Source organism: Centruroides vittatus, unplaced genomic scaffold (genome assembly GCF_030686945.1).
Source record: "Centruroides vittatus isolate TY-2023 unplaced genomic scaffold, ASM3068694v2 contig_436, whole genome shotgun sequence".
In the NCBI taxonomy this organism is placed as follows: Eukaryota; Metazoa; Arthropoda; class Arachnida; order Scorpiones; family Buthidae; genus Centruroides; species Centruroides vittatus.
In genome coordinates, this window is record NW_027122237.1 from 1,099,614 (window position 1) to 1,117,367 (window position 17,754).

At 30.4% G+C, this 17,754-nt stretch overlaps 1 protein-coding gene across 2 annotated transcripts in view; it reads right to left on the minus strand.

Moving 5' to 3' along the window:
* l(2)gl (LLGL domain-containing protein l(2)gl) overlaps positions 1 to 17,754 on the minus strand; it is a 168,143-nt gene that overhangs the window by 47,067 nt on the left and 103,322 nt on the right. For both annotated transcript variants that reach the window (XM_067272309.1, XM_067272310.1), the window contains exons 11-16: positions 16,698 to 16,918; positions 12,781 to 12,996; positions 12,229 to 12,381; positions 11,923 to 12,098; positions 10,253 to 10,341; positions 4,303 to 4,456 (exon numbers count right to left, since the gene is read on the minus strand). In XM_067272309.1, the coding sequence (XP_067128410.1) occupies positions 4,303 to 4,456; positions 10,253 to 10,341; positions 11,923 to 12,098; positions 12,229 to 12,381; positions 12,781 to 12,996; positions 16,698 to 16,918 (1,009 nt within the window). The remainder of the gene's footprint in view (positions 1 to 4,302; positions 4,457 to 10,252; positions 10,342 to 11,922; positions 12,099 to 12,228; positions 12,382 to 12,780; positions 12,997 to 16,697; positions 16,919 to 17,754) is intronic.

Consider the following 17,754-nt stretch of genomic DNA (forward strand, 5'->3'; position numbering starts at 1 on the left):
TTCTATTTAAATCTGAAAATCTGTTTGTATTTGTTGTTAAAAATATTAAACTAGCAAAGACTTGTCTTCATTGTTATGAAAAAACCAGTAAAGATACAAATTTAAAAAAAAACTATAATTAAAAATTTTTAATACTTAAAATATAACTTTTCTTAGCTGTATTTTGTATTTATTTATAATAAAAGAACTATAAATAAACAAAATTTTCACTTGTAAGTATAAAATAATAATCCATATTTATTGTTGTCAACAATTGACACATTACTTCAAGAAGAAGAAGAGAAATAGAAACGTTTAATTATTATTTTCTTTAAATTTTGGCCAGTGATTTTTAGAAACTGACATTTGACTGGACAAAAAAAAAAAGGAAATGATTTGGTCTATGAAGATTTTAATACTTAACTAATTTAAACCTATTTCTATCTCCTTCATAGTAGTTTCCTCCTGCATTTTATATAGCAATTCCACTACTTCCACCAAGTCTCAAACAATCCTTGCAAGTCATTGTTTTGAAAATTCCAAAGCACCTGTAGCAATTTGGACTGGTTTCTCCTCAAATGTATCAAAATGCTGTCTTTTGATTTTCAGTTTTATTCTTGAGAACAAAAATAAGTCACAAGGGGCTAAATCCAGCAAGGAGGATGGGGGAGGACTGTAATGTTATTTCTCACCAAATACACTTGTTTGAAAGGCTGTGTGCAAGTACATCATTATAAGAGTCAGGTTTGGTTTCAGTTCTGATCTATTGCAATCAAGGTTCTTCCTTACACAGTCATCACAAAAGTCTGAATTCACTCTCTGACTGGGACAAACAGATAATTCCCAATACACAATTACTTATGGTTGAAAAAAATGATGAACATGCTTTTTGTCACACACTTGCCTGTTTTTGGTTCTAAAGTACTTTAATCTCATCCACGACTTCATTACTATAGGTCTCCCAAATCATTTCAAGGTTTGTGAGGCCATTCCTATATGGCAAATTTCCTAGGTTTAATGCAAAATTTAACATTTTTTCTCTTCTCTCAATTTTTGAATTCATTCTTAAATTGCATCATGATATTAACACAACATTACAAAGCACTGTATAGCAAGTGTTATGGTTTGAAAAACTCAATGCCATTTGGTAGACTGGCACTCAAATGTCTATGGCAGAGATCCTTGATGAAAAAAGACTGTACTTTGCACATTATTGCAAACAGTGGAAACAGTCCAAATTCTTTTTGATCACATCAAATATATAATGAATAAATTTCAATATATTAAAAATCTTAACAACCTTGTCAACTTTTATTTTAAAAATATATTATAAATTCTATGAAGAATTTTAATGAATGAAGAATTACTACTACCAATTTATTTATTAGATAAATTAAAATTACAACATCAAAAGAATTTGAAATAGCACAATATACTATTTAGTTCTACTAGTTTTCATAAAAGACATGTTATAAATAATGTCACAGAACATTTTAATTAATAACTAGCATTTTTTTTTTTTTTTGCTTATTTGGAAATTAATAGAAATGCCTGAGAAGCAATATAACATTCACCAACTTTCAAATTTGAATTCAAATTTTATATAATGGAACTATATCAGAGTCAGCAATTTTTAATTCTGTAATATATTGAATCAATTGCAATTTTATTATGAAAAAAAGCAAGTAGCAATTTTTCTCAATGTATAAGATAAAAAAAAAATTTATTACAGCCACATTATAAATCAGCCAACATTGAAAAAGAAACAACAGCTAAAATATTGTATATATACTTTTAAAAATCTAAAAATACCAAAAAATTAAAATTTTCCAAATTTTTCATATTCACAAAATCCTACAACAACTAATATTTTCTTATACTCTAAAAACTACAAACCTTGCATACAATCTTCCAGCAAAAATGATTTGAATTAAACACAAAACAATGTTTTTGGCCTCTTTTAGGGGCCTGCATCAAGCATCCAAACTTTACAGAAAATTAGAATTTGAAATTTTAAAGCTTTTTAAAAATCGTTTTCTTTTTGATGTCAATTCTTTCATTTTTGAATGTTCAACATGTATGTGTTACATTTTACATATACTCTACAAATTATTATTATACAATAAAAATTAAACAAATAAAATTTAATGCAAATACATATTTGCTGGAAGATTGTATGCATGGTATGTAGTTTTTAATTTATCTACATTCCAGTTATTAGAGACTTTTATGTTTCTTATAGACTTGTGATGTAGCAAGAATAAATTGTCATATTATGACATAATAGTCTGGAAAATTTTTATTCAAATATAATGTATTTACCCCTAGCAGTATAAGCAAAGGTTACTAAAAACTCTTTTAATGTTTTGTCAACATTCATGTTTGTAGAAAGCGTTTTTATATAATAAAACAAGAATATAATATATACATACCACACTAACCTTATGAAGCTTTGCAAATATTTTCAACGTACCACAAACATTTTCAGTTCACTTTAGGACCTTCTTCAGGTGGAGTTCTATTAGAGAAAACCTTTTTCAGAGCAATTCCATTTCTGATGTGTTCTAATTTCCTTTTAAATTTTAAATTCCTAACAATGTACGCCTGCATCAGTTGCTATAACGCCTCGTCATACATAGCCTGCCACGCCCTCGAGAGTTGTTTTTCATCTTTAAAATTGATCGAAAGACCTTGGCATTCTGCTTTAAAATTTTCTAATGCCTCCAAATTCCTAAGTTGGTATCGGTTTTATGCTCACAGAGGTGTTGTTTGTGCGATCTTCTTGTAGATCTGATATATACAAGATCCCTATTGAATCTGTCATCCTTGAGCGGAATTCTATACACTCCCAGTGCTCTTTCAATGTTCGCTCGATCTTTCTCATTTCTTAGCATGGCAAATACATTCAGTTTATGCCTGTAGGCTATTTTTGAATTAGTATAAGTCCCAATCTCTCAATATAGGGACTGCATATGACGCTCATACATTATAGTCATATGATAGGGAGATGCATCCTGCTGCAGACTATTTTCTGGAGCTTTACCCAATTGATCCTCAAGTCAGCTTTTTTGTTTGTCTGCTATTTTAAACACCAACTTTTTGTTATAGCCATGGTTTTCAGCTACTTCTGCTATTCTTTTTATTTCCCTCCGCTTGTCTTGTTCCTTGTTACAGTGCATATGAGCTATTCTAATGAGTGCTCCAAAGGCTGCCATTTTGTAGTCATCTGGATCATTACAGCTAGCTGGGATGTATATTGGGATGGCACTCGGTTTACGGTATACCTTAGTATCATATCTGCTGCAATTAAAGGTGATATTAATGTCCGAAAAATGAGCTTCTTTATTGTTCATTTGTTCTAATTCAATCATAAGACCATATCCATTGTTATTCATACAGTGCATAAATTCTTCAATGTTTGGCTCTGTTTTCCAGATGATGCATACATCATCAATGTATCTTTTATATATTTCAATATTGGAAAGCAATTTGGGGAAGATTTTGGCTTCCAAAAGATGTACCACAATTGCTAAGGAATGAGAAAAATCAAGCAGACATCGAAAGAGCACCAGGAGTGTATAAAATTCCGCTCAAGGATGACAGATTCAATAGGGATCTTGTATATATCAGATCTACAAGAAGATCGCACAAACAACACCTCTGTGAGCATAAAACCGATACTGAAAAGAAGAAAAACACTACTGTCTTAGTGATATGTGCCAGTGAAACCCGAATTACACCAGGTGATTGTGATCTGGCAAACTCATCATATACACCAACTTAGAAATTTGGAGGCATTAGAAAATTTTAAAGCAGAATGCCAAGGTCTTTCGATCAATTTTAAAGATGAAAAACAACTCTCGAGGGCGTGGCAGGCTATGTATGACGAGGCGTTATAGCCACTGACGCAGGCGTACATTGTTAGGAATTTAAAATTTGAAAGGAAATTAGAATACATCAGAAATGGAATTGCTCTGAAAAAGGTTTTCTCTAATAGAACTCCACCTGAAGAAGGTCCTAAGGTGGATCGAAAACGTTTGTGCTATGTTAAAAATATTTGCAAAGCTTCATAAGGTTAGTGTGATATATATATATATATATATATATATTGTCAATGTTTTGTTTATAAGACAGATTTTATTAAAACAAGAATATTTGCAAATATAGAGACATGCTTTTTATTTTAAAAAACTTTAAATTCTTATATTTTATCTTAACTCATTTGGAAAAAAAGTATATATTATCTATTTATTTAACTTCTCAATAATGCACTATTAGAAAAAATTTCAATAATTTTCAAAAATTTCTTTAATAATTATATACCTTTGTTTTCCTTCTTCATTAGATGGTCTTGTTGGAGTCTTATCTCCTTTACTACGCTGAGAACGTCTTTTACGTAGTCTGCGAAATGACTCTCTCAGTGATTTCTTAAAAGATTTTCTCCTTGACATAGCTGCATCTCCAGTTGCCGACAAATCTTTAAGCATAAAGTAAATTTTTTATAAACAAATATAATAAAACACTGGAAAATCATTACTACTTACAAATAATAAAGTAGGAAGATAATATTTTATTTTTTTAAATTTTATAAATTTATACAATAACATTTTTCATGTATTATGATATTCATAAACATATTCTGTATTAAATAAATTCCAATTTAAGTAGGATTTTCTGATTAAACAAAGGATTTATCCATAAATTTATTTTTTAGGATAAACTGGACAGAAATTATAGAAAAAAAAGGGCAGCATGTTAGAAAAGGAGTAATAAAACATTAAAATAATAATAATAAAAAGTTTTTCAAGTTATATAAACTTTAATGGCATGGTGCATTGCAATCACCATGCATACAAATTTCGCTCTGTTAGTCCTCTGCAAATGGTATGAGAAGAGAGAGTTCTGTAACAAAGCTTCCACCTTATAGTGGTGAAAGATACTGCTGCAGAATGTTTGTGCTGGTCTCACAATCAAACAATTGTAAATTTCTGGTGGTTTGTCTGGGACATCCAGAACTTCTCTGCCATGTATGTTTGCCCTGATGTATCTATTACATGATTTTTGCTTCTTTTCTTAAAATTTAAGTAATTTTTAAGGAATTACAAGAGAAGGATTGCAAAAAAAATTTTTAAGTCCATATATCATCAGACATTAATGAATACTATATACCCAAAGAATTGAGTATAATAAGTCTTTTTAACCATTTAACATTAGATCTAAATCATATTGAACAGCATAGCATTTTGTTATAATTATGGCAGGTATAAATGACTTGTAACTGGTCAATGTTTAACAAATAAGCAAACGATCTCATACCATAAAATTTCATTTTTTATTGTTAGGTTTGTGATTAATTTATTCATTACTTATGGATTAAAATATTTCTTTAACAAAAAATTTAAATTATTATTAAAAATAACTTTACAGGTAATAGTTAATGCCCAAATCAGTTCACTATTTTCTTCTGTAATAAAACAAACAGTCCTTGACTCAGATAAGTGAATCATTCCACAATTCTATACACAAGAGAAAGCTAAATGTTTACAACTCATACTGTCAAACCTAATGGAAAAAATATTTGGCTGAGATTTTATCACAGAAATAGATCAATCGATAGATAATTTCACAACTAAAATAGGTGGCACTGGCCATCCCTTTGCAAGAAAATATTTGAATTTTATGAAATAAAGTAATAAATATTTCAGAAAAAACTACATTAAAATTAAAATTTTGTGTTTTAAAGTTTTCTAATAATGGAAATTAAAAGAAAAAGAAAAAAATAAAGAAATAATACAAGACTTGATCCACAGCTCATTAGTTCATTATTTACAGCTATTTCAACTATGCCTTCTAACCCTGCTAATGAAAATTCAATGTCTATTATTTAAAGTAAAGAATTTCATTAAATTCATATGCCATATAATCATCTTTCAATATGACCTATTTCACAGTAAAACATCAGCAAAATCTGTTTTCCCATTAGGTATAACTTGTTCTATCAATATAAATAAAAAAAAAACAAATAAAATTGCTGCAAGCTCCTATATATTCTACTGTACATAATTTCATGAAAATTCTAAAATTTATTTTGTAGTATAGTGAGTGATCGATCGGTTAAGGAACATAATCTGTTCCAAGACTGTGTTCACTATCCATATTGTTCATTAACCAATTATCAATTTACAATAGATTTTTATAGGAATTTGATTAATCCATTCTGGAGACCCCCAAAAATAAAAAATTACAGTATAGCATTGATTATCCAAAACAATTTGGGATTGGGGTTGTTCAGATAACTGATCATTTAGGAAAAATATATTAAACACAAAACTGTACTGTATTTATTTTGTATTACACATCTTACATAAAGTAGGCCTACAGTTTAGGTTGGCAGGGAAAAGGAGAGTGCTGCAGCACTAAAGCACTAGCCGAAATTTGAATTTGCAGACTGGAATGCTTTCAGTTACCTGATGTTTTGGTTGATCGGTATTCGGATAATCGATGTTCTACTGTATATACTTTCTTACAACATTTATATGTAATAATAAAAATAGATGTATACACAGTCGTATTTTTATCAGTCACGTTTTTTTCTGTTTGTGGTGGTTAAAGAATCTGTCTAATGTCAATTGCTTTTCTCTCTTCTTCAGGATTTTTCAGAAGTAATTAATAGCATTGTAATTGTAGAGATCCGTACACCTATTAACCTCAACCTGATTTGGATGCCATTTCTAAGACCGTTGTTCTGACATCCTCCCACTTCTTCAAAAGATCGGTATTAATCCTCTTTTTCAGAAGAAAACATGGTTAATGTTACCCTAGGTATACAAAATGGCAGCGCTTCCGGTAACCTCGATGGCAAGTGTTTTTAGAAAATAAATGTAGATGGTGCTGATAGTAATGCCGCCTTCGTATGCAAATATCCATCAAAAAATTCCATTCTGGAAACATTAGGAATAATGTGAATTTCAAATTTTGGTTACAATGTAGACGGATTATGCACGTTGTTAATTTTTTAAAGGTGTCTGTGATTGTAGTGTAGTGTCCGAGAAAATACACCATATAGTTTGTGTTCAAGTTGCAGTGTCTGTGATTTTTAAAAATTTGTACAATTTACTCGAAGTCTTTAAAGTTATCGAAAAGGAAAGTTTGTCAATGGTAAATATCATTTAAAAATTAGAATAAAGACTAAGTCTGCCCAAAATGGGATCACCTTTTTTATTTTGTGTTCCAAGACAAACACTTTTCGGCGACTGACCTTCCTTTTTAGGTTACTTGTCGCCGGAAGGTCATTAAAAAGTCCTTTTAAAACACATAAACGTCCTAATTACATAAATCACATAAACGTCCAATTTTGGGCAGACTTAGTCTTTATTCTAATTTTTAAAAAATTTTTCTCCATCGGACGAAAATTCAATGGTAAATATCATGTTAAACGTGTCCTTAATGTGTGTTAAATGTGATAAAAGTGTGTTAATAGTGTGTAAATGAGGTAAAAATTTTGTAAATGTGTTTAAATGTGTGTTTAAAGTGTAAATCTATTAAATGTGTTTAAAAGTGTGTAAATAGGTGTTAAATTTTTCATAACCAAGGATATGTAATAGTGATTTCCAATGCTGAAAAACAACATGAACGACACATGGAAGGTTAGGTGGCTGTGAATCACAGGTGCCACCCTCTATGGAGACGCTGCATATCATAGATGAAAAGGGGAGAGATGTGAATCGTAAGGCTGCAGTTCTTAAGAGGAGTAAAATTTATGTAGAATAAAATACAGGCAAATTTTGTTCGAACCACTGATGTATAGAATCTCGCAATTCACTTTGTCCATATGTCGATTGAATTTATAGATAGTATGATGACTCTTTTATTTTTCGTTTCTGGTCCAAGAGTAGGAAAAGTAACCAAAAGCAGGGGAAAACTAAGTAGCAAATTTACGTTTTAAAAATGTTTTAGTTTTAGAAAAAGTTTAAATATAGGTGTGTTTAGGTTATTGTCGACAGTCACCATGTTGTTTGCACACGCAAATGTGCAAACAAGTTGACGACCAGAAGCGCCGCCATTTTGTATACCTAGGGTAACATTAACCGAAAACATATCTCGCCAAGTTTCTTAGTGTTCTTCATTCAAGAGTTTTTGGCATTCTTCTGTCGTCAGATCAGTTTCCATTATGAGCTCCTTAAAGTGATTTTATTTCTCAGATGCGATTTTTGTTACTCATTTAGCTGCTTGAGTTTTCTTGATAATACAATATCTTTCTTAGATAAGATTGAACTGCAGCCTACTGTAGACCCATTTGAGCCATACTGCCTGGCAACATCAGACATCTTCTACCCACTCTCTACCTTTGCTATTATACTCTCACCTTTAGAAAATAAAAACTGATGCAAAACTTAACAAGCACCTGTCTGACAGTCTCACAAACACTATAAAAGAATTGTTTCTGTCAGAAAAATAAAAGGCTGGAATTACAAGGAAGAGTTTCAACGTTCGAAGGAATACTATCCGATCAGTACATATCACATTGAATGTCGACATCTCCCGTGCTCTGAAAAGTTTCGAATTGTTGTCTGAAGACAAGGGAAGACCAATCAGTATTCATTATTTAATGTTGCTTCTTCTTGCGTTTGTTCTGTGAGGTGTTCGTTATCTGAACATAAAAATTTTTCGCAAAAATGTTCGTTATCCAATTTGTTCATAGTCCGAACTGTTCGTTAACCAATCATCCAATGTATTTTTGAATAATAATCAAACTCTCTGTAATTGCATATTTAAACTGGAAAATCAGTAAGCATTTATAATATAGGGTCTTACTTGGAAAAAAAATGTTTATTTAATTATTTTTATAAAAATGAATTTTTCATTAAATTTATTAAAAATTAAAATCAATCAAAACATTCACAATTGAAATATTTCTACATGAGACTTGTATCATCAATGAATCATTGACAATAAGAATGGATTCTGGTAATTCTTTTTTTTAAAATTCATCCAAATGAACAACTCACTAATAAATCATCCCAGCTCTAAACCTTTGAAATCATGACTATAACCTATTCTGTTATCTCGTTTCTGATTAGTCAGCAGAGAATGATTTATGTAAAAAATATATTATTTCATGGTTGTTTTTAATTCATAAATTAGAAAATCAAGCACTTTAAGCACTACAAAAACATTAAACACTTTTAAAAAAATTCTAAGAATTTGTAAACACCATGGGTTCCCTCAGCTCAATGATTTGGCCTTTTGAGATTAGAGTAATCAGACAATTCTATCTGAGTGCATAATTTTTTTATGTCAATGAATGTATATCAATTTTAACAATTAATTTAATGCAGTTTTTCTTGCATATAATAAATATTTTTATTTTGATGAAAAAATTATTGAATGAAGTTTTTCATATTAATGAAAAATGACATATTTTCATAAATACAGTGGTACCTCGTATAATGTACGCCTCGAATAACGGACGCTGTGAACAACGGACTTTCTGTTTGGCCGTTACGTGACTCCAGCAACGGACTTTCCGGCATAATTGGTGACTGCTCCATGGGTGCGTTCTTTAATAGCGGTCGCTCTGCGTCTCCGCTACTACAGGAGTGCGCTGCTGTTTGTAGGCATTTAGGAACGACGGTGAAAGAAAGAAAGATGGCGGCGCCCACACTATCGATAGTATCATGATGGAGGAATCTATAATTCTGAACTATGAGCTTTAAAAGACAAAAGAAGGGTCCCAATTTAACCATAAAACGGATTATTTGTTGAAAGAGCATTCAAAATAGCCTCGAAAAAAATTCGTAAAGACACATCACCGCGTGCGCTAACTCACGCTTTCACAATTTCTAAATTCTCATTCATAAAACCACATAATGGACCTGGAAACTAATCTATCTGAGCCATGGAGAACGCCATGTTGCTTTCCACCGTAAACTACTGCTACAAGCGGCCTTTTTGCCGTTCGACGGCGTGCACTCCCACCGGAATTTTTTAACAGGTGTCGCTCGCGCAGAGTTACGCGGAGGAATAAAAGAACACACCCCATGTTCATTTTTTTTATGATACAGTACAGTTATTTTATGCTGCGGAACAAATTAGATGTTTTAACATGTATTTCTATGGGAAAATGCGTTTCGTATAACGAACGTTTCACTTAACAGATGTGCACCTGGAATGGATTAAGTACGTTATACGAGGTACCACTGTATACATATTTACATGAATGCCTTTTCCTTATAAATTACTTAATTTTATGTTAATTAAGCTTATAACTTACCATTTGGATTTAAAGTACACTTTGACATCACAACTTTGTCTTGAATATAATCATATAAAGTAAATCCATGTGCTGTTCCAGCTGCCACTCTAATATGATAAAATAATAATAATAATAATAATATAAGTCACATGACTATGAAGTTAAATAATAGTTTAATTTAACAATAAGAATAATACACATTTTTTAAATTAAATAAACTAATAGAATTTTTATCATATATAAAAATATATGATATCAACTAACTTAAAATGTGAACACAACTAGAAAATTATGACATGTTTAATAAAAACAATTTTTTTTGGTTACATATTAATTTATTAAAGAAATACAATCTAACTATATCAGAAAATAACATATATGAATTATTTTCAATTGTCTCATGTTCAGAATAATCAGAAGCATATTAGACAAGATAATGTACTTAATTTTAAATAATTTGGTATATAAATTTATTTTATTCACAGTAGATAAAAAGAATCTATTTAAAATGAAGAACCAACATATTATTATAAAATTAATTAAATCAACATAAAATCAAAGATTAATATTAACCAGTAATGTCTACGAACTATCTACACCACAATCTAATTGACAGATAAACTTTCATGAAGTCAGATAAGAAAGTGGCCAAAATAAAGATAACAATTCTAAAAGAACAGGGCCATAAATTTCAAATGGAGATTTTAAATCTGTTGACAATAAACTTGTTCAAGGTAGAATAAGGTTATTTATATGATCAAAGTCTGCATGGCAGTTTTTATTTCCTATCCAGCAAAAAACTTCTAATGAGAACAGTGCAACTTTCTTCTGGTCAATGTTGTACAGACTGAAATGGACAGTATAGGAAATATAGCACTTTTGGCATTGGGAAAACAGTGGAAAATCATTTGAAACTACTTCCACAAAAAGACACACAAATTAGAAAACATAACTTTATTCCATTCAGTGCAGAACCCAACTTCTCACTTCCATCATCATCTTACTCAACCTCCCTTCTCTTGCTTGCTACCTGATCTCTTACACTGATCACTACAACAATCAAAAACAAAGCCATAAATTTCATGGACCACTCATCCAGTCACCAAACTATATGTGCACATAGAAAGTAGAAACAATGACAGCCTACTGCCGAAGCAGTAACAATGAGGTTGAACTTTTGAATGTAATGCAAAATATTTCTCATTCTTCCCCATTTATGAAAATTTTGCTTCAGTTTCACTTATAATCTTTAAAGAAATGTTTAAATGATTTATATTTTTATAGTTTCAATTAGATTCTGACTGAATTCAACTAATTGCTTTATAGCACACAATGTTGCATCAAATATCTGTATGTAAATGTACAAAATGCATATTAACCTTTTTTGAATCATTGTAAGTAAAAATCCAATCAAAGGTGTGATAATTCTAAACTTTGCACTATTTTGCATACAATGATATAATTCACAATAACTAAAATTATAACTTAGGTGCCAATAACAATAATAATAATATATTACTTTTCACAATTAAAAATTTAAATTAGCAATATATTCAAACTGTGCATCCATTTTGAAGATATTTACTAGCATCAAGTTTATTTTACATTTTAAATAATAAAAAGATTAAATAATATTTTATATCTAATTTCATATCAAAAATACAATAAAAAAAAATCATAACACTTACAATGACCAATCAGAATGAAGAGCAAGAGCAGTAACTGCTGCAGGTGGTGATAGCTGCAATATCACTTTTGGTTGATAACCATTTTCTAATTTTTGAGCACCTGTTTTTCTGTTCAATTGACTATGTCCTTTCCATACAAAATTATCTCTATCTCCTACAATATTTGCTGGTGCATACTAAAAATAAAAATGAAAAATTTATTGTAATGTAATTTTTGTTGCAGCAAGGTTCATAACTATTATTGTTATATCCTATCATTTTCTAAATTTCTGTGTGGACTAAACATAAGAAATTAGATATACATGCCGTTATTTCTTTTTCTACTTCTTCACTCTGTAATTCTAAAATAATCACTTGTCCAGCAGTGCCTGCAATAACTAGAATGCCACTTAAAGTACACAAATTAATTTTTTTAATAGCTAAACGTGGGTCATCACTGTATGGATCAAAAGTTCCAATCTGTAAAATAAGCATTTACTTCTATAAAATTATTATAAATTATGGGATTTATTTCACATATATAAATAAAAACATACAAAACTATTAATTAAATTAAACTCATATTCTTTATTGTGAAAATAACAATAAAACTTAAGTGAACAAACAATGCACTCAAGTTTTTAAAAGTATAAATATATAATTATAATATTTATTATGCACTAAAAATAACATGTAATATTCACTTGACTATATTTACTTCTATAAATTACATTTGCTATACAATTTAAATTTCTTTATAATATACTGTATATTTGTAATTTAATTCAAATATAATAACAATAAAAAATAAAGTACTTATAATATGTATTTCTTTTAATATAATTTTACATACTATAATATTTAATATAAAATTTTTACTTTACGAAATGGTGGCCATTCTTCCATCTCTTCAGAGGCATTTTGTTCATGTTCCTCACTAACAAACAGGTAAGAAGTCTGCAGAGTATATAAATGATATAAAGATATTCCAGATGCATCCCAAAATCTTACTGATCCATCTTCATGTCCAGTCAGAAGTATATCAAATGTTGAAGACTTTTCGATCAAGTCTTTTCCTCCATCAATTGGCCAAATCTAAGTATTTATATAATTGTCATAAATATTAATATATATACAGTATAGACTATAACCTGTCAAAAATTACAGGAAAAAAAAATTAAAGCAATTTTAAACTGAAAGTAATTTATTTTTTTTAATTGTAATTAAATTGAAACTCAAAAGTTAACAATTAAAATTTAATAGTCAAACACTTAATCGTTAAGATTTAATGGACTTTTTAAGAAAAATTTGAATATGAACAGCAGTAAATTTCACTTTAAAAAGAAATTTTCTACAGATATAGGATATCACTAGGGATTGCAATCCAGCAGTGTTTTGAATCCAGCTGGATTTTTGCTGGATTGAAATCATTCCAGCTGGATCCAGCGCAAATGTATTTTTGGTGCAATAAAGTGTTATCTGTCTATCTATCTATCCTGCAATTTATGTTTTTTTAATGAAATAAATAAAACATTTAAAAAAAAAATACTTAAGAAACTTTTATTATTTAGACTGGTCACTATAAATCAGTAAAACTTACACATTTAGGTAGTAAACTTAACTTTGGTTCGGTTTAACGCTTGAGATAGAGATAATTAACTTCAAATGTTTAGTCAGATTATAATTATAATGTAATCTTTAAGTTAAATAAAAGCAAAGGTAATTCTACTGATTAATTTATATTAATATATTATAATAATGTAAGGACGGATAATCAGTGGCTAAGTGGCTATCAGTCTTACCAGTTTTCATATATAGGCTCTACATATTAGTCTGTAGTTATTTATAAGTATATAAAACTATGAACTGGAAGTAGAATAAGTTAAATAAACTACACCTTTATCAATCCAGCAAAATTTAATAAAATAATAACGTTTTCAATCGTTTTTAACGATCTTCCTCGGTTACAAAACAATAGAACAGTAAATATACCAGTTAGAATATAAAATGTGTTCGAAATAAATATAAAATTTAACAGAAAATGCCCAAATGAACAAAATATAGATAAATAAACAAAATAAATAGCAGAAAAAATATATACAGGGTGTTTTTTTTTTTTAACTGACGGTACTCAGAAACATCTGTAGAGCAATCTAACAGCCGGACTGTCGCCAAATTTGGGAGAGTGACTAAGGATGACATGGAAAAGTAGTACCTAAATTCGCCGGTAGATGAAGATTTGGCGCTGTTGTAGCAAAAAAGTTACCAGCACTTCACTGAAGAAAGGATCATCAGTCGCTTTTTTCCACTTACATGGCCGCTTCGCTCCCCGGATCTAACCCCATGTTACTATTTCCTGTGGGGTTACTTAAAGTCCAAGGTCTATCTTGGTAGTGTCCCAAACTTGATGACTTTGAAGGACAACATTTCTCAAACTGTGAGGAACATTCCTGCGGACATGTTATGTTTGGGCATAGAGAACACGGTGTTCAGGATGCAATGAGTTGTCCAGCAGGACGGTGATCACATTGAAGAAGGGAGAAGGTTATTTGCTGATTAATTAAACTTTCGTTATTACACTGAAACCTCTGTCTGATTATTTATTCGTGTGTTTGTTATTTGCAACTGGATTTTATGCAGATTCTTAGCTGTTTTGCTACAACAGTGCCAAATCCACCCCTACCGGCAAATTTGGGTACTACTTTTTTCTTCGCGGAATCTCTTTCACATGTCGTCCTTAGTCACCCTCCCAAATTTGGCGACAGTCCGGCTGTTAGATTGCTCTACAGATGTCTCTGAGTACCGTCAGTTTAAAAAAAAACACCCTGTATATAAGATCCAACGAAACCAGCATTGTCCATTAATAACATTAATTAATGTAAAAGGATCTCCACATGGTAGACAATGAGTCCACATCTCTATGGTTTATACACCCAGTTGTCATGTGCGCCTTGCACATTTCCAATCTCTCAAGATGTTTGACCGTTTGCCTATTCGTCGTCGTTTTTATAATTGCCGCTTGATCCCATTGGACGTTAACATCCTTCTGTCTTTCGTACGATGCCAGCGCAGTGTTGTCAAGGTTCTTACTGATTGTATATTTGTGCTCTTGAGCCTTTGTTTTAAACTGCGCATCATTGCACCCACATAAACAAGCTTGGAATTGAAATGTTGGTTCTGTAAAGGCACCGAATATATACCCGTTGTTGAATTCCAATCCTCTTTCCCTTTAGCGTTTCTTAAAAGTTTGAAAACAGTGGGATTACATCGGTATACAATACGAAAATTATCAGACCTGGCAGTGCATCTATGTATCTTGTTTAAAAAAATGGGATGTAATTAAGCACTATTCTTTTTATATTTATTCCAAACACATTTTATGTTCTATAGTTAATGTTGTCTTTTTTTGTAACTGAGGAAGATCGTTAAAAGCGATTGAATACGTTATTATTTTATTAAATTTTGCTGGATTGATTAAAGTATAGTTTATTTATAAGTAATTTATTTATTAGTGTTAGTAAAGTAGTGAGTAAGTAGTTAGTAGCAATCTAGTAGTTAGCAAAGCGGCAATGCGACGACGTAGACTTTTGCGGCATTATTTAGAAAGTAATTGAGTATTTGCGGATCCGCAGCGCTGGATCCAGCAGGCCGAAAAATGCACTGGATCCAGCTGGATTGCTGGATAAGGGATCCAGCAATTGCAATCCCTAGATATCACATCATTATAATAGTCCAATAATAATGTAGTGTAAAAATCCATGTGAGCCACTCCATTTATATCACAGCTGAAGGCTGGATAATTGACAGGCTAGATTAGCAAGAGTCTACTGTATATACATAATAACAAAAGGCAAAAGATGACCATTCCAAATTATTCAAATTTTAAAACTTACAATAAAATAAAAAAATTTTCTTAATTAATTGCTTAAATTAAATATATGTGGTACGATCCAAAAGTTCAGGGACTGCAGTAATCTATGACAACAAAAGCATGTATTTGAAGTTACAGCGTATGAAATGGAGTCTACCAAACCACTTCCACATGTTCAGGTTAATTTCACCCATGTCATGTGATTAAACTGCGAGCGCTGCTGTTTTTTCCGGAGATAGTTACCTTTGTTCTGCGATGTAATCAAAGTGGAGTTTCAAGAACAACCTCCAACATTTAAATTTTGTCAGCGTTTAGGTAAAACACCTACGGAGACTTTAAAATTGCTAAGAAAGGTGTACGGTGATTCTACCATGGCAAAGTCGAGATGTTGGAGGTTGTTCTTGAAACTCCACTTTGATTATGTCACAGAACAAAGGTAACTATCTCCGAAAAAAAAACAGCAGTGCTCGTGGTTTAATCACATGACATGGGTGAAATTAACGTAGAGGTGGTTTAGTAGAATCCATTTCATACGCTGTAACTTCAAATACATGCTTTTGTTGTCATAGATTACTGCAGTCCCCGAACTTTTGAATCGTACCACGTATTAAGTAAATTGATATATATCTATAAAAATATTTCATTATTAATTTTTTTAAAATCATGATGCAATTTGAACAATTCTACCAAATACTGATCATTATTTAAGAATCTGGTAAACTCACAATTAAAACTAGTTAATATTTTTTTATTAATTTGATTAATTTTATAATAATTCATAACTATGAAATTTTTACTTGAAATTAAACAAAACCAACTGATATTTATATAGTATAAAACTCAATTAAAAATAGATATTCAAGATACATTCATTACAATTTTTTAAATTTAAATGAATTATAAAAAGCTGAGTCAGAAATCTTACCCTTTCTGTATATTTCCCAGAAACTTGTTTATTTCCCGCTGTAACAATTTTGTTCCAAACATCTTGACCAATATTAGTACAATGTTGACAACATGTGATAGCTGAAGAATGCAAACTTGATAAGTATGGTAATCTAAATGGCAACCAATCTTCTGATTCTAAGTCAACAGCAATTAATTCTTCTTCAGCAAGAACAATTAAAGAATGTGGATTGTCAAATTCTGTAAAGAGATAGTTCCAATATATCTTAAGTAATCGATTTTATCTAAAACCAAAACTGAAAATTGAAGTATTATGTTTACAAATATCTATTTTATAACTGCAAAATATTTCAGGCATTAAAACTTTTAATTAAACAAAACTCCATTAATTGATTTAATGTGAATAACACAAATAAGCATCACGGAGAATTGCACAACTGTTGGGTATGATGAAGCTACTTGTCATGAACACACTGTCCCTACATTTTATCAAAATTTTTAGAATTTTTTTAGAATTCTGGTATCTGAGGAACTTTTCTGATTTTTTCTCAGATATTCTATCATATACAGTTGAGAAAAATAGTTAAATTATTACAGATATGTAGTTGGCACCATGTACAAACAGAGGATGTAGTTAAATACAACCTCATGTTTGACTGGCTATTGAATCTGTTCTTACCAGATTGGTTTCCATTTATTCTGTTTGGGTGAAATAAAGTTACTAGGTTATACCATGCTCGAAGAATTTAAATTATCTTACAGGCTGATTGGTTTAATGTGCTATTTTTATTGAAATCTTTCAATGTTATTTTATGTGAATTTGTCATTATACAAGTATATTACTTATATATTTTTAAATCTTGTATGAATGCTTTTTCTAAACTATCTGCACTTAAACTTTTATTTGAATTTAATATATTTTAAAATATAGGGGGCGCTGTTGACAGTGCTGGTTGCTGGCGTGTTTTTTCTGCGAGTTACTGTTTCGAACTACAATTTAATTGTCTGCTATTAATTGACTTTACAGAAGATGTCTTTTTCCACTGTGATACTTTCTTTTTTAATTTTGTTCTTTT